General features: G+C 51.8%; 1 protein-coding gene across 4 annotated transcripts in view; it reads left to right on the top strand.

Moving 5' to 3' along the window:
• PDE4B (phosphodiesterase 4B) overlaps window positions 1–27,784 on the top strand; it is a 199,378-nt gene that overhangs the window by 128,027 nt on the left and 43,567 nt on the right. For all 4 annotated transcript variants that reach the window (XM_074545604.1, XM_074545605.1, XM_074545607.1 and 1 more), the window contains 4 exons: window positions 5,954–6,148; window positions 8,051–8,087; window positions 8,175–8,245; window positions 12,840–12,889. In XM_074545604.1, the coding sequence (XP_074401705.1) occupies window positions 5,954–6,148; window positions 8,051–8,087; window positions 8,175–8,245; window positions 12,840–12,889 (353 nt within the window). The remainder of the gene's footprint in view (window positions 1–5,953; window positions 6,149–8,050; window positions 8,088–8,174; window positions 8,246–12,839; window positions 12,890–27,784) is intronic.

The raw sequence follows: 27,784 nt of genomic DNA, 5'->3' as shown, positions 1-27,784 counted from the left end.
ATGGCATCTAAAATATTATCCTGTTCCACCCCTGCCATGGCAGGGACAGCTTCCCCTGCTGCTCCAGCCCCAGTGTCCAGCCTGATTTTGGGCACTGCCAGGGATCCAGGGGCAGCCACAGCAAATCTGGGAATTCTGTTCCAGGGCCTGCCCACCCTCCCAGCCAGGAATTCCTTCCCAATATCCCAATATCTCAATCTACCTTCTTTTAACTTCCAGCCATTCCCTGTGTGCTGTCCCTCCATCCCTGTCCCCAGCCCCTCTGCAGCTCTCCTGGAGCCCCTTCAGGCCCTGCCAGGGCTCTGAGCTCTCCCTGGATCCTTCTCCTCTCCAGGTGAGCACCCCCAGGTGTCCCAGCCTGGCTCCAGCGCTTGGAACAGTTCTGGGGCCTCCTGGGCTCTCTCCAGCAGCTCCAGGTGCTGCTGATGTTGTCCCCAGGGCTGGGGCAGCTCTGCAGGTGGGGCCTCACCTGGGTAAAAAAGTCAGGAGCCACAAACCCAGCAGAGGGGTTTGAACTTTTAAGGGGTTCCTAAGAGTAGCAATGTTTGCCCTAAGTGGGAGAAGGTCAGTGACGCCTGTGGAGCTGTGAGCTGTCACCCCAGGAGCCCTGTGCCCCTGCCAGGGCTGTGCCAGGCTCCATGTGCCCCATCCTGCACCATTGAGTGCTGATGGTTTCAAGCACAGCCCTTTTCACATGGGAGATTATTTAGGAAAAGCAGCAAGCTGTTCAGATAATGGGGAGCAGGTGCACAGCGTTAGAGAGCGGCCAGGCAGTGCAAGGAACAGCAGTTTTCCTTGTTTGTGGTTCTAAGAATCCTGAGGGATGTTTTGGTGAGACTCAAGAATCTCAAAAAAGAGTTTTATAATTAACAAAGCCTGCCCAAACCTCTGGAAATATTTTGGAAACATTTGAAATCATGAAGATGGTACTGTAGTTAGGAGATGGGGAGTAATGTCCTCAGGAGTGACTCTGGGAAGGCAAAGCAGATGGTGAACCTTCTTGGAGAGTCAGTGTTATCATCCTCGGCAAAAGTGTAAATTCCCAACATAAACAAAAATCCTCGAGCCTGCCTGGTCTGCTGGGCTGGAATGTGTTTGTGTTTGTTACTCCAGAGCAAACTGTGGGGCTGTGCAGCTCTCATGGAAACCACTTGACTGGCAATGACGATTGAATGACTCTGAATTACATCCAAATTGTGGCGCATTCCTGTTTCTCCATCCTTGTGCCAAATTTTGCCACATCCCACTACTGGTGGGCAATGCTAGTCCAGGGACATCGGTTCCTGAAGCTGGTGAAGGGTCTGGAGTGGAAATGTGAGGAACACCTGAGGGCACTGGGCTTGTTCCTCCTGGAGGAGCCTCACCAGGGTCCGCAGCTCCTCCCGAGGGGCAGCGGAGGGACAGGCACCAATTTATTCTTTGTGATCAGGAACAGGATCCCAGGGAACGGCTGGAGCTGTGTCAGGGGAGGTTTAGCTGGGATTTTGGGCAAGGCTCTTCCCCAGAGGGTGCTGGCATTGCCCACGCTCCACAGGGAATGGTCCCGGCCCCATCCAGGAGCGCTTGGGCAGCGCTGCCAGGGATGCTCACGGTGGGATTTGGGATGCAGGGCCAGGGGTTGGATCGATGGTCCCTGCGAGTCGCTTCCAGCTCGGGAGGCTCTCTGATCCTGTAGCTGTTACAGTAACACTGCAGCATTTGAGCAGCTGGGGGGTTGCTGTTATGAATTCTCTTTGTTTGCAGAGTGACTCACGAAGCCTCGCTGTGTTTTACAATGATTTCTCCTGGCTCGCCGTTGTCTGCTCATTACCGCGGCTCAGGCGCAGCTTTGCTCAGGTCCGGGGCCGCTGCCCGCTCGCAGCTAACTCCTGCCACCTGCCGTCTCCTTCCTCTCGCTTCCCGGAGATCCTGGCTTCTTTGGGATGCGCAGGGATCGGGGAGCGGAGCTGAGCGGCCGCTGCTCCCCGCTCTGCGCTCGCTGCCCCTCCATCCCCCGGAGAGCCGGCACGGGGAGGCTGCAGAGAAAAGGGAAAGGGAAAGGGAAAGGGAAAGGGAAAGGGAAAGGGAAAGGGAAAGGGAAAGGGAAAGGGAAAGGGAAAGGGAAAGGGAAAGGGAAAGGCTCCTTCCATCCCAGCTCCTGCATCCCCAGAGAGCCGCACGGGGAGGCTGAAGAGAAAAGGGAAAAGGAAAAGCCCCTTCCATCCCAGCTCCTCTATCCCCCGGAGAGCTGGCACGGAGAGGCTGCAGAGAAAAGGGAAAGGGAAAGGGAAAGGGAAAGGGAAAGGGAAAGGGAAAGGGAAAGGGAAAGGGAAAGGGAAAGGGAAAGGGAAAAGGAAAAGCCCCTTCCATCCCAGCTCCTCTATCCCCCGGAGAGCTGGCACGGAGAGGCTGCAGAGAAAAGGGAAAGGGAAAGGGAAAGGGAAAGGGAAAGGGAAAGGGAAAGGGAAAGGGAAAGGGAAAGGGAAAGGGAAAAGGAAAAGCCCCTTCCATCCCAGCTCCTCTATCCCCCGGAGAGCTGGCACGGAGAGGCTGCAGAGAAAAGGGAAAGGGAAAGGGAAAGGGAAAGGGAAAGGGAAAGGGAAAGGGAAAGGGAAAGGGAAAGGGAAAGGGAAAGGGAAAGGGAAAGGCCCCTTCCATCCCAGCCCCTGCATACCCCAGAGAGCCGGCATGGGGAGCCTGAAGAGAAAAGGGAAAAGGAAAAGCCCCTTCCATCCCTGCCCCACACCGCTGGGAGACAGCACTGCCTGGGCTAGGGCCCATCCCACTGGGATGGTGGAATCACTCCGGAAAGGCCTCCAAGATAATCAAATCCATCCATTCCCACCTCTGACCATGTCCCCAGGTGCCACATTTGCACAGCTTTAAATCCCTCCAGGAATGGAGGCTCCACCACTGCCCTGGGCAGCTCTTCTGGTGCTGCTGTCACCTTTCCTCCTTTGGAGCCTGTTCAGCTCTGGCAGGGCTCAGTTCCCTGGAATCCCTTGGTGGGCAGGGATTTCCCAGAACTGGGAAATGCTGGTAAATAGATCTAATAACACAGGTTGGAGTCAGGCAGGGAATGCTGGCACCTCCCACATGTCCTAGAGAGATCTCTTATGGAGACAGGGATCTGGAAGATTTTTAAGGACCTTAGATATCAAATTTCTGGCCCATATTTATATCACAAATGGGGTGTGTCTCACTATGAGTGCTGTTACTTGGGGATAAACTGGAATGGAAATTTTGGGGGTTTTGTGCTTTGTATTCTGCCATCCTTATTTTTAAGTGGGCAAATGCAGCTTTTTTCCACTTGGAGAAAGCCTGTGGGGTGTGCAAACTGCAGAGAGGATCTCACAGTCAGTGCAGTGTTCTGAACACAGTGATGAAGTTTTTCCAGCAGAGCTCAGCAGTTAACTTCCAACAGAAAAAAAATAGTGGGAAAGGCAGGTCTGAGAGGGCAACTTTACAATCCCATTGAAGTTCTTACCAATTCCAGCAAGTGTTTGTTTGGGGGATACTTTTGGCATCAGGGCACAGTTCCAGGTGGGTGTTGTGCAAGCCAGGAGCAACTGGTGACAAACACAAGGTTAAACTCTTGCTCTCTGTATCTTGGGTCACATTTTCCTGATGTTGGATCATCCAAAGGGAATATTTTCCCATATCCCAGTTCTTGTACCTATTAAAAAGCAGTGCCAGCAGAGTTATTCGTGGGTTTGAGGATCTTGCTCACAGGCTGTACCTCTGGGAGTGCCTGTTCAGTCCTGGCAGAGGTAACTCCAGACTCTGGGATCAGTCACTTTTTGGGGAATTTTCTGTTAACTTCTGGCTGAGCACATGGGTGGCTGAGTGCTGGATCAAGGCCAAGGAAAAGGAGCCTGAGGAGCACTGGTGTGGCTGCACATTGAACTTGAGGAAAGGAATAAAAGCGCTTTTCAGTTGGACTAACCACGTGATCCGTACGGCAGCATGCCAGGTGCTGGAATGGGGAACAGGGGAAGCGGGCAGCAGGAGCTGGAGCAGCCATGGTGCTCCCAGCTGGGCACTGGCTGTGGAGGCTTCTCACCAAGCCAGCAGTTCATCCCAGTGATGTAGAAATCTGGAAAACTTGCAGGATCCAGGCAAGTTCAGGCGTTCATACTTGATGTGCTCCTCCTGCCGCAGTTGAAGCTCTCTCTGCAGAGAGGAGGGAGAGCTGGGGTCTCCCCTGCCACTGTGCTCAGGGAATCCTCTGGATTAAGGAGTGGAGGGGTGGAGAAAAGCACAGCAGGAACCACAGCCTGGTGTCCTGGTGGGACAGCATCCAGCATGGCATGAGGCACTGCAGCAAGAGACAAAACCTGACTTCCAAAGGCAAGGAAATTCCTCCTGAGCGTGGCCGTACCTCACTTGGCTTCCCGGGCCATGGTCACACATCTGGTGTTTCCATCAGGCCAAAGGAGGCCAACCTGCTCATTCTCAGTGTGTTTATGAGGGGTGTCATTGCTGGAGTGGCCAGGGTGACTTCAGCCATGGGTCACAGCAGCCAAGCTATGAAACCACAAGAAAGTGGGTGTAAAATGGAAAAGGTGACAAAAAGTTTAGATTTCTTTTTTAATTTTTAAACAGCCCTTCGTTTTACAGCATAGATGTTTAAAATTCACTGAACTGATACCTTGAATGGCTAAAAACATGGTTTGGGCATCCAGCTCCCATAACTGCCAAGTGCTTGCAAATCTTACAGGGTTTCAAAAGTTTAGCTCCAGAGCAGATGGGTGCAGGGCTGGGCTGGAGAGTGCTGTCATGTTGTGGTGCCTTTAGTCCCTGTTGTGCTTGTAAGACTTGGAGTGAGGTTTGGCAAATAGAACCCCAGGGCTTGTGCAAAAGGCATTGAGGGTGGAGTGGGGTGTTTAGAATAATGGAATCTGGAATGGTTTGGGCTGGGAGGGAACTTAACGCCCATCCCATTCCATTGCCTGCCATGGCAGGGATCCCTCCCACTGTCCCAGGTGCTCCAGGCTCCAGCCTGGCCTTGGGCACTGCCAGGGATCCAGGGGCAGCCACAGCTGCTCTGGGCACCCTGTGCCAGGGATGGACTCTCCATTATCTCTGATCTATCCCTGCCCTCTTCAGCTGCTGCGTGCTCTTGCTGAGAGCTGCGCTGAGCTGCTCGACACCCGTGCTGAAGGAGGCACGAGCAGAGGCAGCCAGCACAGGAGCCTCCGGGGTAAATGTTTATGGTCACACAGGGTCCTCCTTGCACTCGGGAGAAACTCGGGGCCGGTGAGTGGCTCTGATGGCCACAGGCCGGTGACACGGTGGGAGCCGTGCTGAGGTGACACAGTGAGCTGTGCTGGGGTGACACGGTGGGAGCCACGGTGAGGTGATGCAATGAGCTGTGCTGAGGTGGCACGATGAGCCTCACTGAGGTGACACGGTGGTAGAGAGCCACACTGAGGTGACACGGTGGGAGCTGCGCTGAGGTGGCACAGTGGGAGCCACACTGAGGTGACACAGTGGCAGACAGCCACACTGAGGTGACACGGTGAGCCATGCTGAGGTGACTTGGTGGCAGACAGCCGCACTGAGGTGACATGGTGGCAGATAGCCACACTGAGGTGACACGGTGAGCCGTGCTGAGGTGACACGGTGGACAGCCACACTGAGGTGGCACGGTGAGCCGTGCTGAGGTGACACGGTGGCAGGCAGCCGCACTGAGGTGACACGGTGGTAGGGAGCTGTGCTGAGGTGACACGGTGGGAGCTGCGCTGAGGTGGCACAGTGGGAGCCACACTGAGGTGGCACAGTGGCAGACAGCCACACTGAGGTGGCACACTGGGAGCCACACTGAGGTGACACAGTGGCAGACAGCCACACTGAGGTGACACGGTGAGCCGTGCTGAGGTGACTCGGTGGCAGAGAGCCACGCTGAGGTGACACATGCCCTGCGAGCCCTCTTGTGGCAGCGTGTGACCCGCGGTGTGTGTTCCGTTCGCAGCTTCGATGTGGAGAATGGCCCGTCGCCGGGGCGCAGCCCGCTGGACCCGCAGGCCAGCTCCTCGTCGGGACTCGTCCTGCACACGACGTTCCCGGGCCACAGCCAGCGCCGCGAGTCGTTCCTCTACAGATCCGACAGCGACTATGACCTCTCACCAAAGACCATGTCCAGGAACTCCTCGCTCCCGAGCGAACAGTAAGCACCAATTCAGCTTGTGTTCTGCACTCTCCTGCAGCTCTCTGTGCTGCTCTCATCCTCTGTTAAAAGGAGCTTATGGGTGGTTCTGGCACATTCCATAGCTGGAATGCACAAAACAGGTGCTGATCCAACATCCTCTCCCATCCCATCCCATCCCATCCCATCCCATCCCATCCCATCCCATCCCATCCCATCCCATCCCATCCCATCCCATCCCATCCCATCCCTCAAACATTCCCATTTTCTCCAGAATTTAGCAGAAGAGCTTTCAAAGCCATATCCTCGAATAACAGATAAGTTGTGCTGTACTTTTATTTACAGTATTGCTGTTCCCCATCGTGTTTTGGGGCTGTTCCCTAGAACCAAGGGGAAAATGAGACAGATGGCTGAGCTTGAGAGGATCAATACCCACACAGTGTCCTGGATTCCCAGCCCCATATTTTGAAAGGCACATTTTGAAGTTTTGAAGCGACCATTCAGCTATTAAAAAAGTGCTCGTTAAACAAAGTTGAGCTGTTGCGAAAGTTTTGTCACGGAATGGAAATCTGAATATTAGCCAGATCCACGAGAATTCTGCGAGAAAATATTCCTGCTGAGTTAAAACTGAGTAAATATTTATTGGAGGAAACACTCCAAATTATGCAAATAGTGTTTCGTGTAAAGGGTGGATTGTAACAATTCCCAGCAGTGTGCTGGGGTGGGGGAATCCCATAATTTCCCCCAAATCTGTGGCTGTCTGCAGCTTAAGTGTCCATCCACTGTGGCCATCAAGGCTCTGTTAGGATTGGGACAGAGTCTCCATGAGTGTGGGGACAATTTTAATTAAATTTAGACTTAATAGCACTGATACCCAAGTGAGGATGAAGGGATGACCTCTGGCAGCACAGTGGGGAGAATTCCTCATTGGAGGGGTCCAGCACTGGTGGAGAACTCTCCAGAGGGTCCTGTGGCAGCCTGGAGCTGGCTCTGCTGCCCTTGGTGTTATTAATTATGGGACTAGGAATAGAATTGACCAAAATGTTGCTTCTCAGAGTGCCTAAAGGGGCTCCAAGAGAGCTGGAGAGGTACTTGGGACAAGGGATGGAGGGACAGGACAAGGAGGAATGGATTTAAGCTGAAAATGGGTAGACTTAGGTGGATATTGGGAATTAATTCCTGGCTGGGAGGGTGGGCTGGCCTTAGCACAGAGTGCCCAGAGCAGCTGTGGCTGCCTCTGGATTCCTGGAAATGTCCAAGGCCAGGCTGGGTGGAGTTTGGATCCACCTGGGGTACTGGAAGATGTCCCTGCCCATGGCAGCGATGGGACTGGATGGGCTTTAAGCTCCCTTCCAAGCCAAACCTTCCAGTGATTCTTTACCCTGCCATCTCTCAGCTAGGTCAGTCATACAGAATGTTCCACACATGCTCAAGTGCCATAACTAATACCAAAAAAAAAGGCAAAAAGAAAAAAAAAACCTCTCATTGCTGGTATATTTTGCTCACAACTTCTGCTCAAATCTTCCGTGATGAAAACAGCCAGACAAAACCCGGCGTCTGAACAAGGTTAGAGACTGCGACAGAGATCAACAAAAGCCAGGAAATTCAAAGGTGACCTTTCCCCGCACCACTACGGTTGGTTTTTTTCCACCGCGGTGCAAGCGTGAGCCTTAACTTTTGAATTTCCTGGCTTTTATTGCCTGGCGTTCTCAGTCCGAATGCTCGCTGCAGCCGGTTGTTTTGGATATACACGGTGACCTTTCCATTAGGAACAAGCTTTTATGTGGCGTTAACTAAATGCTGCGTGGGTACGTTCATGAGGAAAACCCCATCAGGAAAACGCTCCTTCCCTGAGGTGAATTTCACTCTGTTTGAAGGTAAATTTGTACAGAAATTTATACATTTTTCTCTGGTTTTCCTTAGGCATGGCGACGACCTGATTGTCACACCTTTTGCCCAGGTGAGTTGATGGCATATTGGCCTCTGAAATAGTTTTTCTAAAGCATTAAAGCGGAGAAGGTGACACCTGCGGTTTTGTCTCCCTCAGGTGCTGGCCAGCCTAAGAAGCGTGAGGAACAACTTCACGCTTCTCACCAATTTACACGGCACCTCCAACAAGTAAGCCTGGCTTTTTAAGCTGCTTTCGTACACAAGAGGAGCCGGCGGGGCCCGAGCAGGGGCGGCGGGGGCCGGGGAACGGCGGGGCCGGGGAGCGGCGGGAACGGCAGGGCCGGGGAACGGCAGGGCCGGGGAGCGGCAGGGCCGGGGAGCGGCGGGAACGGCAGGGCCGGGGAGCGGCAGGGCCGGGGAGCGGCGGCCGCGGTGCCTCAGGCTCCGCCATGGCCTCACGGCTCCGCCGCGGTTTGCGCGCGACGCCAGGGGGCGCCGTCTGCCCTCCCCTCATGGCGTCCATCCCCTCATTCTCTCATGCTCTCATCGCTCCGTTCCCTCACCCCACATTCCATCACCGCCTCGTCCTCTCATCCCCTCATGGTGTCCATCCCCTCATGCTCTCATTGCTCCATTCCCTCACCCCTCATTCCCTCACCACCTCGTCCTCTCATCCCCTCATGGCGTCCATCCCCTCATCCCCTCATGTTCTCATCCCTTCATTCCCTCACCCCTCATTCCCTCACCACCTCGTCCTCTCATCCCCTCATCCCCTCATGGCGTCCATCCCCTCATGCTCTCATCGCTTCCATTCCCTCACCACCTTGTCCTCTCATCCCCTCATCCCTTCATGGCGTCCATCCCCTCATCCCCTCTTGCTCTCATCCCTTCATTCCCTCACCCCTCATTCCTTCACTGCCTTGTCCTCATGTCTCCTCCTCCCCTCATGGCATCCATCCCCTCATCCCCTCATCCCCTCATGGCGTCCATCCCCTCATGCTCTCATCACTTCATTCCCTCACCCTTCATTCCGTCACTGCCTCGTCCCCTCATCCCCTCATCCCCTCATCCCTTCATCCCTTCATCCCTTCATCTCTTCATCCTCTCCTCCCCTCATCCTCTCATTTTCTCATCCCTTCATCCCCTCATTGCCTCATCCCTTCATCTCTTCATTTTCTCCCCTCATCCCTCAGGTCCTCCCTGAGGAGCAGGCATTGTGTTTCATTTTGTGCAATGTCCATTCTGTATCATGGGGGGCAGTTTGGGGCCCCACACCACACAAAAACACATTGAGGGGTTGGAGAGTGAGAAAGAAACAGATCTGGGGAAGGGTCTGGAGCCCCAGGAGAGGCTGAGGGAGCTGGGCAGGGGCTCAGCCTGGAGCAAAGGAGGCTCAGGGGCCCTTGTGGCTCTGCACAGCTCCTGACAGGAGGGGACAGCCGGGGGGTCGGGCTGTGCTCCAGGGAACAGGGACAGGAGGAGAGGGAACAGCCCGAGGCTGGGCCAGGGCAGGGTTATTTGAATATCAGAAAGAGTTTCTTCACAGAAAGGGTTTTCCGGCCCTAGCACGGCTGCCCAGGGCATGGGCAGAGTCCCCATCCCCGGAAGGAATATGAAATCCCTGGGGCTGTGGCACCTGGGGACACGGGTCAGTGGTGGCCTTGGCAGTGCTGGGTTGGACTTGGTGATCTCAGAGTCTCTGTCAACCTAAACAATTCCATGATCTTTGTCATGTGGCCACCTTGGCTATCCCAGGCATTCCATAATGGTCCTGCCCTGCATTTCCACCTCTGCTTCACAGAACAATAATAATCCCAGAATTGTCCCGGTTGGAAGGGATCCAGCAGAATCAAGGCCAACTCTTAATTGGCCCACAGAGGGATCAAACCCCCAAAGCTGGTGTTATCAGCACCAGGCTCTACCCAACAAAGCTTATCTCACAGGAGCTGTTCATGGCCAAAGGGCAGGTGTCAAGGCGGGCACCCCAAACCTGGGGCTCTGGGAACAGCAAGGATTTCCCAGAAGCGGCATTCTGGAGCTCAGCTGCTAGAGGGCTGCCCAGAGAACTGAATCCCACATCACTTCCTTTGACACTGATTGCTCTGAAGGAGGAAGGTGATGCACTCAGGAGGAGGATGTTGTTTTTCCTACCTGCTGAACAGGAGAAACCAAACAAACTCCTTTTTAGGCCTTTGTCCGGAACCACCGTTTCCCCTCGGCTATTTATACAGAGCCAGTCATCGTCATCCTCTGGCCTGCTGGGCCCCAGAGAGCTGTTCAGCCTCAAACCATCATCACTCATTCCTGGCGAGGTCTGCTGTGCACCCACCCGTCCCACTGATCCTTCACTGGCTCCAGAAGGGAAGGATGAGGATGAGGATGAGGATGAGGATGAGGATGAGGATGAGGATGAGGATGAGGATGTCCCCAGTGGGACACCACGGGCTCGCCCTACTCCAAGTGTGATTGGCATCACCTGGTGCCCACCACGAGCTCACCACCTTTATTTTACATAAAGCCCAGCATTTTATCCGGGCGCGAGGTTTTTCCTCCTGTTGATTCCTGTTGGCAAATTTTGATGGGAAGGAACTGCTGCATTCCAAGGTGGAGGTTAATAAAAACCCAGATGGTTTAAATATTCCTTTTTCATAAGGTTTGCTTTTTTGGAAAGGTCGGGCATTTTGGCAGTTCCTAATGAGGAATCTGAAATTGGACAGGGCCGGAAGGAAGCGAGGGTGTAACCTGTAGGACACACAGGCATCTTACAGTGTCCTTTGGAAAGCATTCCCAGATTTGATGGAGGTATAAAGTGTTTGCCTGGCCAGAGTAAAAGTCATTAAATTTTTAAGCCATCCCATGCCAAACATCCCAGTCCATGGTGGAATGTGCTTCCAGGTGCCGTGGAGCTTCCTGCACAGTTTCCACAGAGCTCTGCTGGGTTGCAGCCTTGCTGCCAGCTCATGATTTTATCATCTGTCTCATGATTTGTGACATTTTACCTAAACTTCTGCTCTGGGGATCCTGAGAATCTCAGCTTTCCTTTACTCCTTCTTCTCCTCTCTTCTCTTTTTTCCTCCTCCTCCTCCACCCCTCCTGGCCCGAGCAAGGAGAAAGAGGATGCTGTCCCACATATTTGCTGGAAAGTATGAATGTTTAAGGCCTGCAGGAAAAAAAACAACTGGCAGTCATATTTTTTGGACTTTAACGTCAGGGTTCTTGAGGCAGTTTCCTGATTGGAAAAGAGGAGAGGATGATTAATGGCTTTGGAGTGGCGGAGTTTGGCAATCGCAGCGCAGGACGCGGTCGGGAAGCATCCGGAGCCGGCTCGGTGCGATGCCCTGCGGCGGGCGGGACGGAGCGGGCAGCGGCAGCCGCTGAGCAAGGACGGCGCTGTCCGAGCTCTCATCTGCCATCCCCGCCTGCCCGCAGAACAGGATGGGCACCCCAGGGTGGCTCCGGAGCGGGGAATAGCGCAGGGAGCAGCGGCTGCTGCCTGCCCACCCCCCAAAGGCATGTCAGTGCAGCTCAGCGCTTGGAGATCCCTGAGCTTGGATCCCTCTGCTCCGCGCTGTCCCTGTCGGGGAGTTTCTGTTTTTTTAGAGATCTCGAGATTTGGCTTTTCAAAGGCTCAGCAGAGGCAGGTCGGGGCACATTTGCCGGGAGCTGAGCGCCCAGCGCGTGTGCCCTGTGCTGAACCCTTCAAGAGGCCGGGTGCTGCTCATGCTGCCAGAGCAGCCTTGGGATGCCAGGGAGAGGGCTGGCAGCGGGGCTGCAGTCGCGCTCCACACCTCACCTGGGCAGCGAGCCCTTCCTTCTGAAGAACCCCCCGGAGCTACAATTGCAGCACAATTGAGCCGCTCTGCCTGCTTTGATTCCAGCTTCAAAGCAGAGCTGGCGAGTAATGGATGTTGCAGTTCAGTGACTGACTCCGAAATTTGGGGTTAGGAAGGAGGTTGGCGAAGGGAGAGTGTGGGGAAATCTGGCTTCAGTTAAAATGGATCTGAAACTTCTTTGGGGAAGCAGAAGCCCAAAGTTTCATTTTTGGTCAGCCTGAAGGACTGCAGTCAATCCAAACTGAAGTGTCTTGATTTTGGTGTCAACTCTTCTTAACTCCTTTAGAAAACAAGTCTCTGATGATGGTTTCAGCTTGAAAAAGTAACAGTTTTGTTTGGCAAGTCTCACAGAGAACTGTGTTGACATTTGGAGGGAATCTGCACCTTTTTCCAGTCAGACCCTGTTGGCTTGACTTGAACCAATTTTTTTCAAATAACTTTTGGCCCCTCCAAAATCCAGGAATTGCTGCTGAGGTCGTTGGTCAGAGGCCAGGAAGTGTCCTTCAGCTGTCTCAGAGCTAAACAACAGTGACTGCAGCATCCTCTTCCTCACTTCAGGAGCAATTCCAGTGTGAACTGGAGGGTTTAAAGGCACATTTCTGACCTTACCTGTGCCACTGCCTTGCAGCAGTTTGGCATCACTGCAGGGTCCATTCCAGACTCCACAGGGAAAAGCTTTGTGGGAAAAGGCCTTGGCCACGGGGGAGCCAGCAGAGCCTGGCCCTTGCTGCCTTCAGGCATGTTTTGAGCACAAAGTTGCAAAGGCAGCATGGGATGGTTCCATTTCTCCTCATTTCCAGCCCCTGGAACAGGCAGGGAGCAGCCATCTCTGGCTTTTCCTAACAGATCTGTCAGCGCTGCTCAACAAATCTTTGTGAAGCGTTTGGGGCTTTTTGGGACAATAGAAAAGGATTTTTAACTGGGGGAGCTGGCAGGGTTTGCAAAGATAAAATCCCACCTTGTAACAGAGAATTCTTGTTCCCTCCTAGGAGATCTCCAGCCACGAGTCAGCCACCTGTCTCCAGAGTGAACCTGCAAGGTACGTGTGGGATGTGGGGATGGGCTTGCCAAGGCAAGGGCACGCAGCATTTATTGCCCAGTTCTGCTCACAGCTGCTCTCCTGCCCCCTCCCCGGTGCAGGTCTGGGTTCCTCCTGCAAAACTCACAGGAGAGAGCTACCAGGCTGCAAATATTGTTATTTTAATGGTTTGGTTTGGGGTTTGTGCTGGTGCATTAGCACAGGAGATGAACACGATTTTGGTTTGATAGTCATGGCCACAGTGGCTGCTGTTCTTGTGAGTCCCTGTGAGCACAGGCCTGGACAAGCCCCAGCCCACGAGCCCTGAACAGGCTCAGGCACAGCTGGGTCTTTTTTTTTATTCTGTTTATTTCAGTTTGTCTCCATGTGATCTGTGTACTCAAACCTTTCCTGGGTGAGACTCCCTTGCCTTCCTGCTGGGAAATGGGGTGCCAGGGCCAGGTGGGGTGGGCAGCACCGTGAGGGCTGCTCAGGACGAGGGTGAGCAGCAGAAGCTGATTAGCTAGGCCAGGTTTATTTGCTTTGACACCTGGGTTCAGCCAGGCTGAGGGTCTGTAGAACCCTGCCCAGCATCAGAGCTGGCCCTACTTGCACTAATTCAAAGGTTGCTCCAGAGAGAAGGAGATAAGATTTGGATCAGTGCCCATTTGTAAGGTTTAATCTCAGCCCTTCCAATAATTACATGCTTGGAGGGACTAATAAAGCTTAATTTTCACAGCATGTGAAGCCTGGATAACTATCATTTCCTCTCCTGCTGCGTGTTATTTATTCTCAGGGGACACACAGAGTCCTGGACACTTCCAGGTTAGGTTCCTCCAAACTTGTTAATGGGAGATGGAAACCTCTGATTCAAAAACAAAACTGGACAACACAATCTCAGACTCCTTCCCTTTCTGTCACAGCCAGCAGGAATGCAGCTCATCACCTGATCTAAGGCTGGGTCTAGCAAAGCTTTGAATTTGTGCCTGTGTGAAAAAAAAACCAAAAAAACCCATGGAAAATTTCCTAGGCCTTCAATGGAGCTGTTTATGTAAGTTAGACAATCTAATAATGAGGAGAGAATGCCCTTCCAGGAATTTTTAGATTTGTTTTCTTAACACTTTCTGTGGAAAAAGTTGCTCTCAACTTTTTAACACTTTGGGGATATTTTTCTACACTATTTCCAATGAGAGCTGTAGGACACTTGGTACTTTTTAGCTGATCCAAGCTTCTCATGCTGGGAATATATGAGAATTCCTTTAGTAATGAAGTGTTTGACACACAGAACTGTAGAGCAAGTGTTGTGTTACCTTGTAAAGGCTGGATTTGTGGCCCCTCAAGTAAATAGGTTTTTAACCATGAATCTTAGCTGCTTTTAGGTGAAATCTTCAAGTAAAATTTTTAAAAGTGAGTTGGATCATTGCAGCTGTGGTAAATTGTGACACTTTGTAGATAAGAAGGAGATGCATTTTTGAGATTAATAGGAAACTGTGTGATTTCCTCCATAAACCAGCCAATATTGGCATTATTGGTAGAAAACCCTGGGTTCTTGGTTAAATTCAGGTCATTGCCTTCCTCTGCCCCTTCACAGCCACTGTCACACTGACTTCCCTTCCAAGCAGCAGAAAACAATCACAACCCTTGACTTTCTAAGGAAGTTTCCATTTAATTCAGCAAGAGCAGAGATTTTTAAGGAACTTTTTCAGTGTTTGCACCTTTTTTTTCCCCCGGGGATGGTTCTGCTTTGGAAATGATGAACCGAAGGAGAGGTTTTCCTAGCAGAACCCTTCCAGTTCTGTGCCAGCGGCTGAGAGGACGCAGAGTGTTTTTCCTGAAGGTTTTGCAGAAGGAAGCAGTCGTGTTTTGATTGGGACCAGGCTGCTTCACATCTCTGCAGATGAAAGACTGTGTTTGGAATGGACTGGGTTTAGATTCACGAGATTTGTTGAAGCTGGGAATTTGATTTTAACCCTCCAGTGTCACCCGTTGATTCACGGCTTTACCACAACGCACTGACATCACTGTGAGCATCTTGTGGCTGTCTCCTTTGATTTGTCATTAACGGGGTGATTTATATCCTGTTCTGAGAAATACAGGACTCAGGGCTTAAAGCAAACAGGGCTGCATTAATAAAATTACCCTGGAGGGAGGCAAATTACATCCAGCATTTGCACTGCAAGGAATACACGCCAGCTATTTACTCCAGCTGGAATATTCCAGGGTTTTCCAAGCAACAACGGCCAAATCTGTTGCTGGTGTTGCATCACTGAGGACCCAGGCCCGTGGTGGAATAAATGAGCTGTGGTGAAATGAGGAAATTCTTTTTTTGCTTTCATTTTCTTTAAGCAGAAAAGCTTTTGGCCGGGTTTTTCCTGGGACAAAGGGCTCTGAAAGGCACTGCTGGTGTCACTGTGTATTTCAGAGCTTTCTTAACCTTGCAAGCGCAGCCAGAGAAGGAAGGGCAATATGGATTGAACATCCTGTGTTTTGTCCTTGGTATCAGCTGAAGTAAATCTGGCAGATTTTTCCTGTTATTTTGTTATAAGTGCAGCTCACAGGAACGCACAAAATCACTTTTATGAATTAACTGAGAAACCATAACATGGAAATACAAAGCCACAGCAAAAGTCCGTCAGTCCTTAAGGAGCTGGGCAGGATGATGGGAGTGCTGTGGGTTCCTGTGGAGTGTGGCATCCCCAGCAGCTGTGCAGGGCATGGGCTCGGGCAGCCCTGGGTTACAGGAACAATGAGGGACACGGTGTCACACTGTCCCTGAGGGCTCTTTCTCCTGAGGTTTCTTTCTCCCGTCCCCCTTTGTTTCTGCTGAGCGTGGCCTCTGCCACGGTTACTGCTGGTGACCTTTGTGCCACCTTGGGCTCAGGAATCCATCAGAGCCTTCCCTGCTGCCCCCAGCTGTCCCCTCCCCTGCCCCAGTGAAGGGCTGCAGTTCCTACCAATGATTCAACCAATAACACCTTTAACCAGCAGCAGATCTGGCTTTTCCTGCTTGCTTTTGTTCTTTCTTCCATGTTTATTCCCCTCAGTGACCCTTATTCCCTCTGAATTAAATCACCTTTCACAGTCCAAGCCTCTCATTCTTCCACAAATTTGGGACAAACTCTTCCCAACCTGTTTTGCTCCCACACCATCAGTCCTGGGATGGGCAGTGTTTTCCCGTTCCTGTTGGATCCACTGCCACATTTAATGTCACCAGCGGTGACAGGAGCAAAGCAGGGAGCTGTGGATCAAACAGCACCGAGTTTTCCCCTGACTGCCAGGGGTTTGCAGAGACTCTTCTCAAGATGCCCTTGGATACTCTCAGCACTCACTAATGACAGTTCTGCTCACAATTAATGATGGGCAGTTCTCACAATTCATGATGGGCAGCTCTCACAATTAATGATAGGCATTCTCCTCACAATTAATGATGGGCAGCTCTCACAATTAATGATAGGCATTCTCCTCACAATTAATGACACAATATTGCTGTTCTGCCGCAGCCCCGGGCTTGGGGAGTGCTGCCCTTTGGGATATGTCACCTGCAGCATTTCAGGGCTCAGGGGATTAAAGCTTTGTTCAAATTCCTCTCTGGGGATGGGAGGGAAGGGTCGGTGTTTTTCTTCCTTGTGCCTTCGCTCTGCTTTCCTGTACCTCGGCACGTTTGCCTGCTCCTCTCACATGCCTTTACACGACCTCCAAACTCGTACTCTTTCATTTTTCCTGTGGGTGTAGGACGTATACACAGACTCGTGCACGAACCTTTGTGTAAAGCATAAACAAAGGCTGGATAATGCTCGTGCTGCTGACAGCCCCAAGTTCTCGTAGGAGCTAGGGAGCCTTGTGCATCCGAGTGAGCTCTGGGTCACAAATATCTCTGATCCCCAGCAATTAGCACGGAGCTGCTGCTCTTGCACCATCCTGCTCTGCCTGGTGCCTGCAGAATGGCTCTGGGCACACACGGAGCAGTGGATTCACTCTGAAATTCTGTTTCTTTGCCGGGTTGAAGATTTGACCTTTTGATTTGGAGAGCCACTGTAAAAGTCCAATGGCTGTGGTGCTTTGGGCTTTTACAGGAGCGCAGAGGAACCGCGAGTTCCTGAGCAGCTGAGCCCCCGAGTCACAGCCTGCGTGCACAATGGAGGCTTGTGAGCACCTACAGATATTATTTTTAAAGGATGCAGCGCAGGCACGATGCAGATCATTCAGAACCTAACCAAAACCGTGCGAGAAATCAGGTAGATAACGAGCTTAATGACGCGCCTGAAGGCGTGCTGCTGAGCGCCGAGGCGATTCTTGCCACTCTCAATTAAAAGAGCGTCTCAAGGCGAATTTCCAGCGGGGCTGGGGCAGCTCCGGCCATGCCGGGGCTCTCCCGGCTCTGGGGGGAGTTCATTCCTGCCGGAGTCCGCTCCGCGTGTTGCGCCCGCCTGCTGGAACACACCCCCCGAAAGTTGGACTCATGCATCTTAGTAAGTATTTCAGTTATGCTATTGACGTCAATGCAGTCATTAAATAGATTGCCGGCCCTCCCAGCAGCAAGCCTGTGCCAAAGAGCTAGAGGCAGACACATTTTAAAAGAAGAACATCAGGTTTGCTTTTAGCATTTGGAGAGAATAAGGGAAAAGTTTCTTCTGAAGTCACCCTTTGCAATAAGGGTGGTTTTTTGCTTCATTTTCTAAGGCTCATTTTGGGTGAGGATAATTGCTGTGTTTTATTGAACGCACGTTTTGTTGTGTTGCTGTGTGCATAAACAGCTCCAAACGAGACTAAAAAGTCATTTTTGTGCCCGGCTCTGGCTGACAAGTGACACTTGTTTCAGGTCCCCTGGCTAGATTTATTTGTGTATCAAGTGACAGGAGGCACTCGGGCAAACCTGCTTAGCCTTTGACTCCCGAAATTCTGCCAGGATTGATTTCATGACATCTATATAAGAAAATAGCCTTCATTTCTCCTCGGCAGGCTCTGAAGACACACAAGCTAATCATGACTCCATAGCAACGGATAAAAACTGTTTTCCCCTCCGCCCCACCTGTGGATGTCACATGAAGATGCTCCACGTGCTGCTGCCATCAGGAGCCTGTCACTGCTGTCACTCCCCGGGGCCAGCTGCCGCCTGCAGCCCGGCTGTGCAGTGCGGGACTCCCTGAGCATCCCCCGGCCTGCCCGGGACAGCCATTCACAGATAGCCGGGCATGGAGGCAGCTCTGCTCCCTTTTCCCATCGGGAATGGCTCTGGACAGGCTCCCGAGGGGCTGGTGGTGCCTTGGAGCGGCTCCTCAAACAGAGGCTAGAGGAAATTAAGAGAATAAAAGCAGGTATTTATTGAAAGCCTTTGACAGAGGCACCTTGGGCAGTCAAAAGCCTCTCAGGGCTACACTCAAGATGGGCCGGGCGATGGTCACCACTTTTTCACACTTTTATAAGTTTGGTCCATTTATATATCAGGGTTAATCCTCCACTTACAGCTTCAGCTAATGAAGTCATTTTTTCTCAGTTTGCTCCCCACAGTTCACTGTTGTTTAGAGTGGATCTCTCAGGGACCTCTCAGGGCCTGAGGCAGTGAGGTGTCCTTGAGTTTCAGGCCTAGAGAGGAATGGTTTTGTCTGAATAAAATGGGAGAGCAGCACCTGACAGGCTATGGAGCTTTAGAGTGCTAAAGCAAAACAGGATCTGCAAAATATTTTCTTTTAAAAAAAAGCTAAAAATATGAAACCCATAAAAGCGAAATGCTGAGGGATTAGTGGGAGCTGAGCCCTGAGGACACACGGAGATGGCATCCTCGGGCAGCCAGGGAGGAGCAGGGCTGCTCTAACAGCAGCAGCGATGCCTTTTGGAGGGGTCACAGAGCCAAACCTCTGGGGTTTTGCTCGGTTGGCATTTCACTGATGAGCCCACACTCAGCTAGGCAGGATAAACCATCGATCCAGCCGGGCTATCAAAGGGCTTTATCTGATGGGCGCCTTCGTTCCGAGTGACCCGGGCAGCTGCAGCCCCGCGGTGGCAGGGGAGGGACCTCGGGGTGGCACGGTCCTGCTGTGTCCCTGGTTGGCTCTGCTCTGTAGGGCCAGGTCGGGTCCCGCTGTGTCCCTGGTTGGCTCTGTAGGGCCAGGTCGGGTCCCGCTGTGTCCCTGCTCTGCTCTGTAGGGCCGGGTCAGGTCCCGCTGTGTCCCTGGTTGGCTCTGTAGGGCCAGGTCAGGTCCCGCTGTGTCCCCGGTTTGCTCTTTGGGGCCAGGTCGGGTCCCGCTGTGTCCCTGGTTTGCTCTGTAGGGCCAGGTCAGGTCCCGCTGTGTCCCTGGTTGGCTCTGTAGGGCCAGGTCAGGTCCCGCTGTGTCCCCGGTTTGCTCTTTGGGGCCAGGTCAGGTCCTGCTGTGTCCCTGGTTTGCTCTGTAGGGCCAGGTCGGGTCCCGCTGTGTCCCTGGTTTGCTCTGTAGGGCCAGGTCAGGTCCCGCTGTGTCCCTGGTTTGCTCTTTGGGGCCAGGTCGGGTCCTGCTGTGTCCCTGGTTTGCTCTTTAGGGCCAGGTCAGGTCCCGCTGTGTCCCTGACTCTGCTCTGTAGGGCCAGGTCGGGTCCCGCTGTGTCCCTGGTTTGCTCTGTAGGGCCAGGTCAGGTTGTGTCCCTGGTTGGCTCTGTAGGGCCGGGTCAGGTCCCGCTGTGTCCCTGGTTTGCTCTTTGGGGCCAGGTCAGGTCCTGCTGTGTCCCTGGTTTGCTCTGTAGGGCCAGGTCGGGTCCCGTTCCCAGCTCCCGTCCCGCTGCATTGCGCAAGGGCCCTGCGGAGACAATTGGGCTCTGCCATCGCTGATATCAGCGCTGATAAAATCTGTGTCTCCTTTGTTTGCTGCACACAAGCATCAGGGCTGCTGGGGGAGGTTTTGACAGCGCACTCCTCGGCACCCTGAATCAGTTCCAGATGAGAATGAGAGCTGTGTCCTGGATCAGAGGGAAAAACAGCCCAAACCAAACAAAACCACCCAAACCAAAGCTCTGGCAGGCCGGGTTATTTTTTTAGGTCGCAGGGCACAGTGTGTGCGTGCCTGGGGGATGAACATTGTCCCGCTGGTTGAGTCCTTTCCGCTTCCATGTCACAGCATTCCAGGCACCGGGGGTTGCAGTGGCCTCCCCAAAGCCCCCCAGCAGCAGCTCAGCCCCACAGCTCTGGGGAGGATTCTCAGTGCAGAGCATTCTGTCCTGGACACTCCATGGGAGAAGCTGCATCCAGAATCCCTGTGGAGACATTCCCAGGGAAATGCACTGCTCAGATCCCACAGCCAGCCCCAAAGGCCAAACCTCGCTCCTCCTGCAGGACCTGGTTCCCAGTGGAAGTTGCTTTCTTCTCGTGTTTTAAAAAGTGTTTGGAACGTTGTGTTCTGATTCTCAGCAGCCAAATCCTTCGCTCTGTAGTCGGGCAGAAATTCCCAAATATTTTTTATATTTATTATATATATTCGTCTTGGTGGGAGCAGGGGTTGGTTCCAGGTTGGAGGGGTATATAAAGAGGGGAAAGGGCTGTTCCTGAAGGGCAGAATTGGAATTTGCTGTCCTCTGCAGAGACAGTCTGCTCACCAAACTCAACTCTACAATTACAAAGTAACAATTACAAAGATTAAAACTTTTAGAGCTTTAAAAATCAAGGTGGAATTAAAAGGGGAAGCAAAGGGTTGCTCTGGAACTTTTCCCTCTATTCCAAATGGAATTGCATCCATTCTGATTCACGCTCAGCAGTTGCCAAACAGTGACACTGAATAAAGAACATATTGATCGTTTCGATGTTCAAATCACCCAGAAATGTTCTGCTTTTATCACCAGTTTCATCTCCTGATGAACTAAAAATGATTTCTGTAGCCAAGCAAGGTGTGCTAATTAACGTAACCACCATTGTGCAAGCGGGGAGGAATGTTACACTAAGAGTTAATGAAACATTTCATTGTAATATTTGCTCCAAGAAGTGCCTGTAAATGACAGCCTTAAGGATGCTATAATTGCAATACCTTTTTTGACAGAAAGGAAACAGCTGCTAATTATTTATGGTTATTAATCAAACCTGTCAGTTTATTCAAAGTTCATTGAGTTCACTGTAAATATGTATGATTACCAACATTTAAATGTTTTAAGCAGTAGCCTTTACAAACTATTTACATACACCTCTCCCTGTGGGAAATGTTCTCACATCCAAAGGTAGCACTGATTGGCTTTGCTGTGTGTTGGAGCTCAGAATCATTTTAGGAATTCAGAATTAAAAAAAACCCCTCCAAAATCCTGCAGGGTGTTGATTTGACAATTAATATATTTTGATTTTATAATCAGGACTGTGCCTCTGGAGGTGACAAACACGAGCCAGGAGCAGGATCTGACCCAAGGTTTGCTGGGATCCAAGATCATTATTCAGTGCTAAGGAACTCCATGGTTAAATTGAATTTAAAAGGGACTGTGCATTTCAATGTAGATATTCCAGTATAAATATCCTGCTGTCAGAAATCTCCCTTTCCAGGAGCAAATTAATCATCTGTGCATGCTAAACTCCTCCACCACACCTTCACACTCTTCAAAGGCTTTCTGAAACAGACTTTCCCTGGACCTCAAAGGCTGCAGGTTCCAAGCACTTGGAGAGAGGCAGTGGCTGCAGCTTGCCAGGGCCCCTGGAGCCTATTCCAGCCACCCCAATGTTTCCATTCCAAGGGGTCCAATCCAGTCAGACCTTTCGTGCCTCAAGCCTGTGTTTAGGGAGGTTTGTCAGGCTTAGCACTTCATACCAAAACGCTTCTGAAATGTCACATTTTACAAGCAGTGTCCTTTTCTTTAAATACCAGATATTAGGCTGACAGAAGCAGGAGTTGATCAGAGCAATCTTTGTGTTCTCTGGAAAAGCCAGGGGAGAGTTCTGGGAAGTGGAAAAGGCAGCCTGTTTTCCTGCGCCTCTTCCCTCCCTCCCTCCCTCATTCCCTGTACAGCTTTTACAAGAAGTGACCCAAAATCGTGTCCCTGCTGTAGCAGACTGGAGAACAGGACGTTTGGATCCTTGCTGGGAGCATTTGTGCTGGCCTGGGACAGCCCGGGAGGATGTGGGATAGCGTCTGTTCTGTGGGGATTGTCACTGAGCACAGCGTGGGGCCGGCCCTGCTCGGAGAATTCCAAGAATAAACACACACAAGTGCAGGGTTTGTTGGAAATGGACTTTGCTGCCATTTGACAGCTGTGAAATGCTGTCCTTTTTCTTCCCAAAGATCCTCTTGAAGAAAAGAACTCCAGGGAGAAGTTTCCAGTTCAACTGGAGCGTTTCTGGTTCAGACTTCATAGCACAGGGTCCCCACCTGGCTCCTCCTCAAATGCTGCTGGGCCTCCACCTGAATTCCAGCTCCTTGGGGAGGGTATTTCCCAAATTTCGCATTGCAGCTTCCTGGGTTTCAGCTCTACTGCACACACTTTTCAATGTTTCCACCCCCTTCCAGTGGGACCATCCCGTGCATGTGAAGGCCAAAAAGCTGCTCCTCACCCTCTCTAGGTCAGGAAGGAGGCACCCAGGCAGAGGTGCTGCTCACACCACATTTTCCAGCAGCAGCTGCTCCCTCTTTTGTGACGCTTCCAAATGTGGCTCTGAGTGCTGCTAGAGCAGCTCCTGGTGCACGTTGCCTACAGTGGGGAGTCACGTGCTGAAATCCACCAAAATTCTGGAAACTGTGCTGAATTTCCTGCACAGAATTCCTGACAGTGCGAGTGACAGCACAGAGACCTTGGCCAAGCCTGACACCAGGTGTCTTTTATGCTGCCAAATGTAAGAAATTCTGGAAAATGCCTCAGTGTATAAAACTCAGAGCAGGAAAAGTAAGCCCTGGAATAATCCCCAGCAGGCTGAGCCATAGCTGACCTTCAGTGAGGAACATTTCCATTTCCATGTCCATTCAATCTGATATTTGAACTGGAATTGTTAATAAGCGGTGCTTTTAGTGCTGACATTTTGATTTCTTTGAACTCAGATTGAGGTGCTTAAATCAATGTGTTTTGAGGGCTTTAATCAAATGTTTTTTGAGAGTGAAAGGCTGTGCTCAGCTCTGCTGGCTGCAGCCATTTGGGGAGTGGTTACACTTTCAAGTCTGCCTGTCATTGCTGGGTCACGTTTGTCCCCATCTGTCCCTTCCAGGCATCTCTGTGGTGTAAAAAATCTGATTTGGGTCAGGACTGACCCCAGGTTTAAGGAATGTTGTCATACAGGACTCAGAATTTAGCTAAAATAGTTCAGATCTAGGAAAAAAATGTACAAATAAATTAATATCTGGAGTTCTAGAATATCAAATTCTGATTATGGATAACCAGGGAGCGAATCTGATGTTGTTTCCCTGGTAATTTCAGGGGAAATGTGGTGCCACGTCCCAGACACACCTCTTAAACAGCCAGGGTGTGCTGGCCTCGGCTCCCAGGTGGAGATGAGCACGTGCAGGGTTTAATATGGAACATTAAAAGCTGTCAAAACAAATGATGCTGTGCTGTAGGCTCCTGCCATCTCCCTCTTCCTCCCCACCCCGCTCCCCGTGGGACTCACTCCGTGATTTTCAGCGCATTATTCCAAAAGTTCTACGTGCACTTGGGGAGGCAGAAAGGCCAGTGAGTCACGAGCTGTGCAGGAGGGAGATGAGTACCCAGGATTAGCACGGGGAAGTCTCAGCTCTGCTTCAGCCACTGACGAGTTTGAGTCTGGGGCTTGAGGCTCTCCCCAAAATCAGAGTTATGGTGTGGGGGCGGACAAAACCTGGCTGTTTTGGGGAGCCACCACCCAGCTGACATGCGAAATATCCTGCATTTTTAAAAGCTGGGGGGTTGTGGATCAGGAAGTTGGGGTTGTCCAGGCTCTGTGTGGTGGTTCTGCTCGCCAGGCTCGCGCCGTGTCCCGCGCTGCAATCGCAGATCCGCCGATAGCGCTGACTCACGGCTTCACTCGGCAGCCCAGTCACTCCAAACAGGCCGTTTTCTGCAACATTCTGCATTCTTGGGTGACTCTGCTCCCTGCAGATATCCCTGGATTTCACAGGGGGATGACAGTCCCGGGCATTTCGGGGAGAGGCAAACCAAGGGCACAAAGTTCAGCTGAGGCGAATCGGCGGGGTTGGCGTTTCCCCTTGGGTACGTAAAATACCTATTGGAGAAAAAGAGATTAAAATTCCAAACTGAAGCAGGTTTTTAAGCTGCCATCCTAAAGGATAATGCTTTCAAGTAATTACATTTAGCCATGAAAAAAACACCATTTTGTTATATTTAATAATTAATATCATGGAAATGCTCATTCAGAACGTAAGGGGTGACCTTGTGTCCTGTCTTTCCATGGCTCGAGCAAGGCATGGGGACACAAAGGGTGCTGTGTGTCATAAAGAATTCCTATGGATTATAGCTGGGATGCTTCCTGAAACCGCATTCTTAACTTTCATATTGAGAAACATCAGGAAATTAAATTGAGAGGAAATAAAGGCAAATTTAGTGTTAAATTGTGACCTTTTAACCTTCCCAGGAGCCAAGGAACCTGATTGAAGCAGGTCTAACATTTGACCAGTAGCTTGTTCTACATGGTTCAGGTGATGTGGGCAGCCTTGCTCTGCCCCTTGTTTATAACATTTCTGAATAATTTTCCCCATGAAGAGCTAAGGATTATTAATAAACTTTGTCTTTGCATCCAATGCCAGTGGCCAAGTGGAGCTTTTCAGGTAGATCCAGGATTGTGCTTTGAACTTCCAGGATTCTTCCCTGAGGTTCCTCCTCCTTTTCCTACTCCAGCATTTATTTCACCACAAAGGACTTTCACTCCTGACAGACTCTTTAGACCAGAACTTTCATTATGTCCAGGTTAAAACCTGATTTAATGGCTGCAGATGGGTCAGGGGATGAAAGCAGCACCTGGATTTGGGGGCAGATCCAAGCGAGGAGCTTTCTGCCCGTGGTTTGCCGAGCTCTGTGAAACGGTGACACAGAGCACAGTCAACCCTGTGCATCTCTCAGGCTCTGGGCTTGTTTTTTCCTCTGCTTGAGCTCAGATCGTTGCTGTGTGGTCTGCCTGGGGAGTTCCTGCCGTGCCGTGGGCCTCTTGTGAAAGTCAGCTCGAGGTTTCAGAGGAGGAGCTTTTGGGGCGCCTGCAGGGGTGCAGAGGTGTTTGTGCACAGATGTGAGGATGGAGGAGTTTGGGACAGGGAGGGGCTGGCACAAGGAGAGCCCCTCTCCAGCACAGCCGGATCCTGGTAGGAATCCTCAGGGATCCTCAGGAATCCTCAGGAATCCTTGGGAATCCTCAGGGATCCTTGGGAATCCTCAGGAAGCCTCAGGGATCCTTAGGAATCCTCGAGAATCCTCAGTAATCCTCAGGAATCCTTAGGGATCCTCAGGAATCCTCAGGGATCCTCAGGAAGCCTCAGGAAGCCTCAGGAATCCTCAGGAATCCTCGGGAATCCTCAGGGTTCCTCAGGGATCCTTGGGAATCCTCAGGGATCCTTGGGAATCCTCAGGAATCCTCAGGGATCCTCGGGAATCCTCAGGGATCCTCAGGGATCCTCAGGAATCCTCAGGGATCCTTGGGAATCCTCAGGGATCCTCAGGAATCCTCAGGGATCCTCAGGAATCCTCAGGGATCCTCAGGAAGCCTCAGGGATCCTTGGGAATCCTCAGGAATCCTCAGGGATCCTCAGGAATCCTCAGGGATCCTTGGGAATCCTCAGGAAGCCTCGGGGATCCTTAGGAATCCTCGGGAATCCTCAGGGATCTTCAGGGATCCTTGGGAATCCTCAGGGATCCTTGAGAATCCTCAGGAAGCTTCAGGGATCCTCAGGAATCCTCAGGGATCCTCAGGAATCCTCAGGGATCCTCAGGGATCCTCGGGAATCCTCAGGGATCCTTGGGAATCCTCAGGGATCCTCAGGGATCCTCGGGAATCCTCAGGAATCCTCGGGAATCCTCAGGGATCCTCAGGAATCCTCAGGGATCCTTGGGATCCTTGGGAATCCTCAGGGATCCTCAGGAATCCTCGGGAATCCTCAGGGATCCTCGAGAATCCTCAGGAATCCTCAGGGATCCTCAGGAAGCCTCAGGAATCCTCAGGGATCCTCAGGAATCCTCAGGAATCCTCAGGAATCCTCAGGGATCCTCAGGAAGCCTCAGGGATCCTCGGGAATCCTCAGGAAGCCTCAGGAATCCTCAGGGATCCTCAGGGATCCTCAGGAATCCTCAGGGAATCCTCAGGAATCCTCAGGAAGCCTCGGGGATCCTCAGGGATCCTCAGGGATCCTTGGGAATCCTCAGGGATCCTCGAGAATCCTCAGGGATCCTTGGGAATCCTCAGGGATCCTCGGGAATACTCAGGGATCCTTGGGAATCCTCAGGGATCCTCAGGGATCCTCGAGAATCCTCAGGGATCCTTGGGAATCCTCAGGGATCCTCGGGAATACTCAGGAATCCTCAGGGATCCTTGGGAATCTTGAGGGATCCTCAGGGATCCGCAGGGATCCTCAGGGATCCTCAGGGATCCTCGGGAATCCTCAGGGATCCTCGGGAATCCTCAGGAAGCCTCAGGGATCCTCGGGAATCCTCAGGGATCCTCAGGAATACTCGGGAATCCTCGGGGATCCTCAGGAATCCTCAGGAATCCTTAGGGATCCTCAGGGATCCTCAGGAAGCCTCAGGAAGCCTCAGGGATCCTCGGGAATCCTCAGGGATCCTCAGGGATCCTCAGGAATCCTCAGGGATCCTTGGGAATCCTCAGGAAGCCTCAGGAAGCCTCAGGGATCCTCAGGGATCCTCGGGGATCCTCAGGAATCCTCAGGAAGCCTCTGGAATCCTCAGGGATCCTCAGGGATCCTCGGGAATCCTCAGGAATCCTCAGGGATCCTCGGGAATCCTCAGGGATCCTCAGGAAGCCTCAGGAATCCTTAGGGATCCTCAGGGATCCTCGGCCAGGCTGAGGCTGAGCCAGCTCCAGAACCGGAAGCCGTCCAGCCACAACAGCCCAGGATGGTGCCCCACCTAATTAAGGCTGTTGAAAGGCAGGGCTAATTAGCTTAGGTGGAGCACCTCGTTAGCACAAGGATGTTGCTTCCAGGATCCAAGTTGGTTTCCCCGCACGTGTGAGCTCCCCAGCGCTCTCCCACATGCAGCAAATAAGATAATGCAGTGCCCAGGTAAATCCTAGGTGGGTACCCAGGGCAGGATATCATCATATCCTGAGTTTTCCAGGGCTTTCTCACACTCCTGCACTCAGGTGTGCTTGAAGAAAACACTTCTGCTCACACAGTAAAATGTGCTTGCTGTGAGCCAGCCTGGCCTCGTTTAGTTGGAGAAACAGAAGCACAATGTGGGCACAGGAGGTTGGGATTGGGATTTGAAATCCTCAGGCTCAGCTCCAGGGCTGGGTGGAGGCTTCCCTCCCATCCAAACCAATGGGCATCTCCATCCCTGGGCTCTTCCCACTGCCCTTTGAGGATTGTGGGGAGCAAAGCCGTGATGGGCTTTACTTAATGCACAAATCCATCACGACCTTGGAAATTCTGTCTTCAGCAATGCGTTCAAAGTGTGCTAAATTCCCTAGGAAATCATTCCCAGTGTTCTCCTTGCAGCTCCCTCCCTCGTGTGCACCGTCTGCACTCACTGTTGGACCCTGAGTAGGAGAATTCCTCTCTAGCTTCCTATTTCTCCTCCTGTCTTGTGATTAAGGCAAGAATCCCCGGGGCAAGGAGGAATCTACGTGGTCAGTGAAAGGATAATGTGCCAAACCCTGAGATAAAGTTGGAACTGAGGAATCTTTCATTCATTCAACAGGCCAAGATTAGATTCCGCCTCTCTTGCCATTTCTGCTTCTCCCTCTCGGAGGACCCAGGAATTCCTACTATGCAGGCAAATCCCCTTCCCAGATTCCCCGGTGATAGTGCTGCTAAGTGACATCTGACAGGATGCTTC

Source organism: Zonotrichia albicollis, chromosome 8, assembly GCF_047830755.1.
Source record: "Zonotrichia albicollis isolate bZonAlb1 chromosome 8, bZonAlb1.hap1, whole genome shotgun sequence".
Taxonomy (NCBI): Eukaryota; Metazoa; Chordata; class Aves; order Passeriformes; family Passerellidae; genus Zonotrichia; species Zonotrichia albicollis.
The sequence above is the reverse complement of the archived record's forward strand: the minus strand, read 5'-3'. Positions and strand labels throughout refer to the sequence as shown.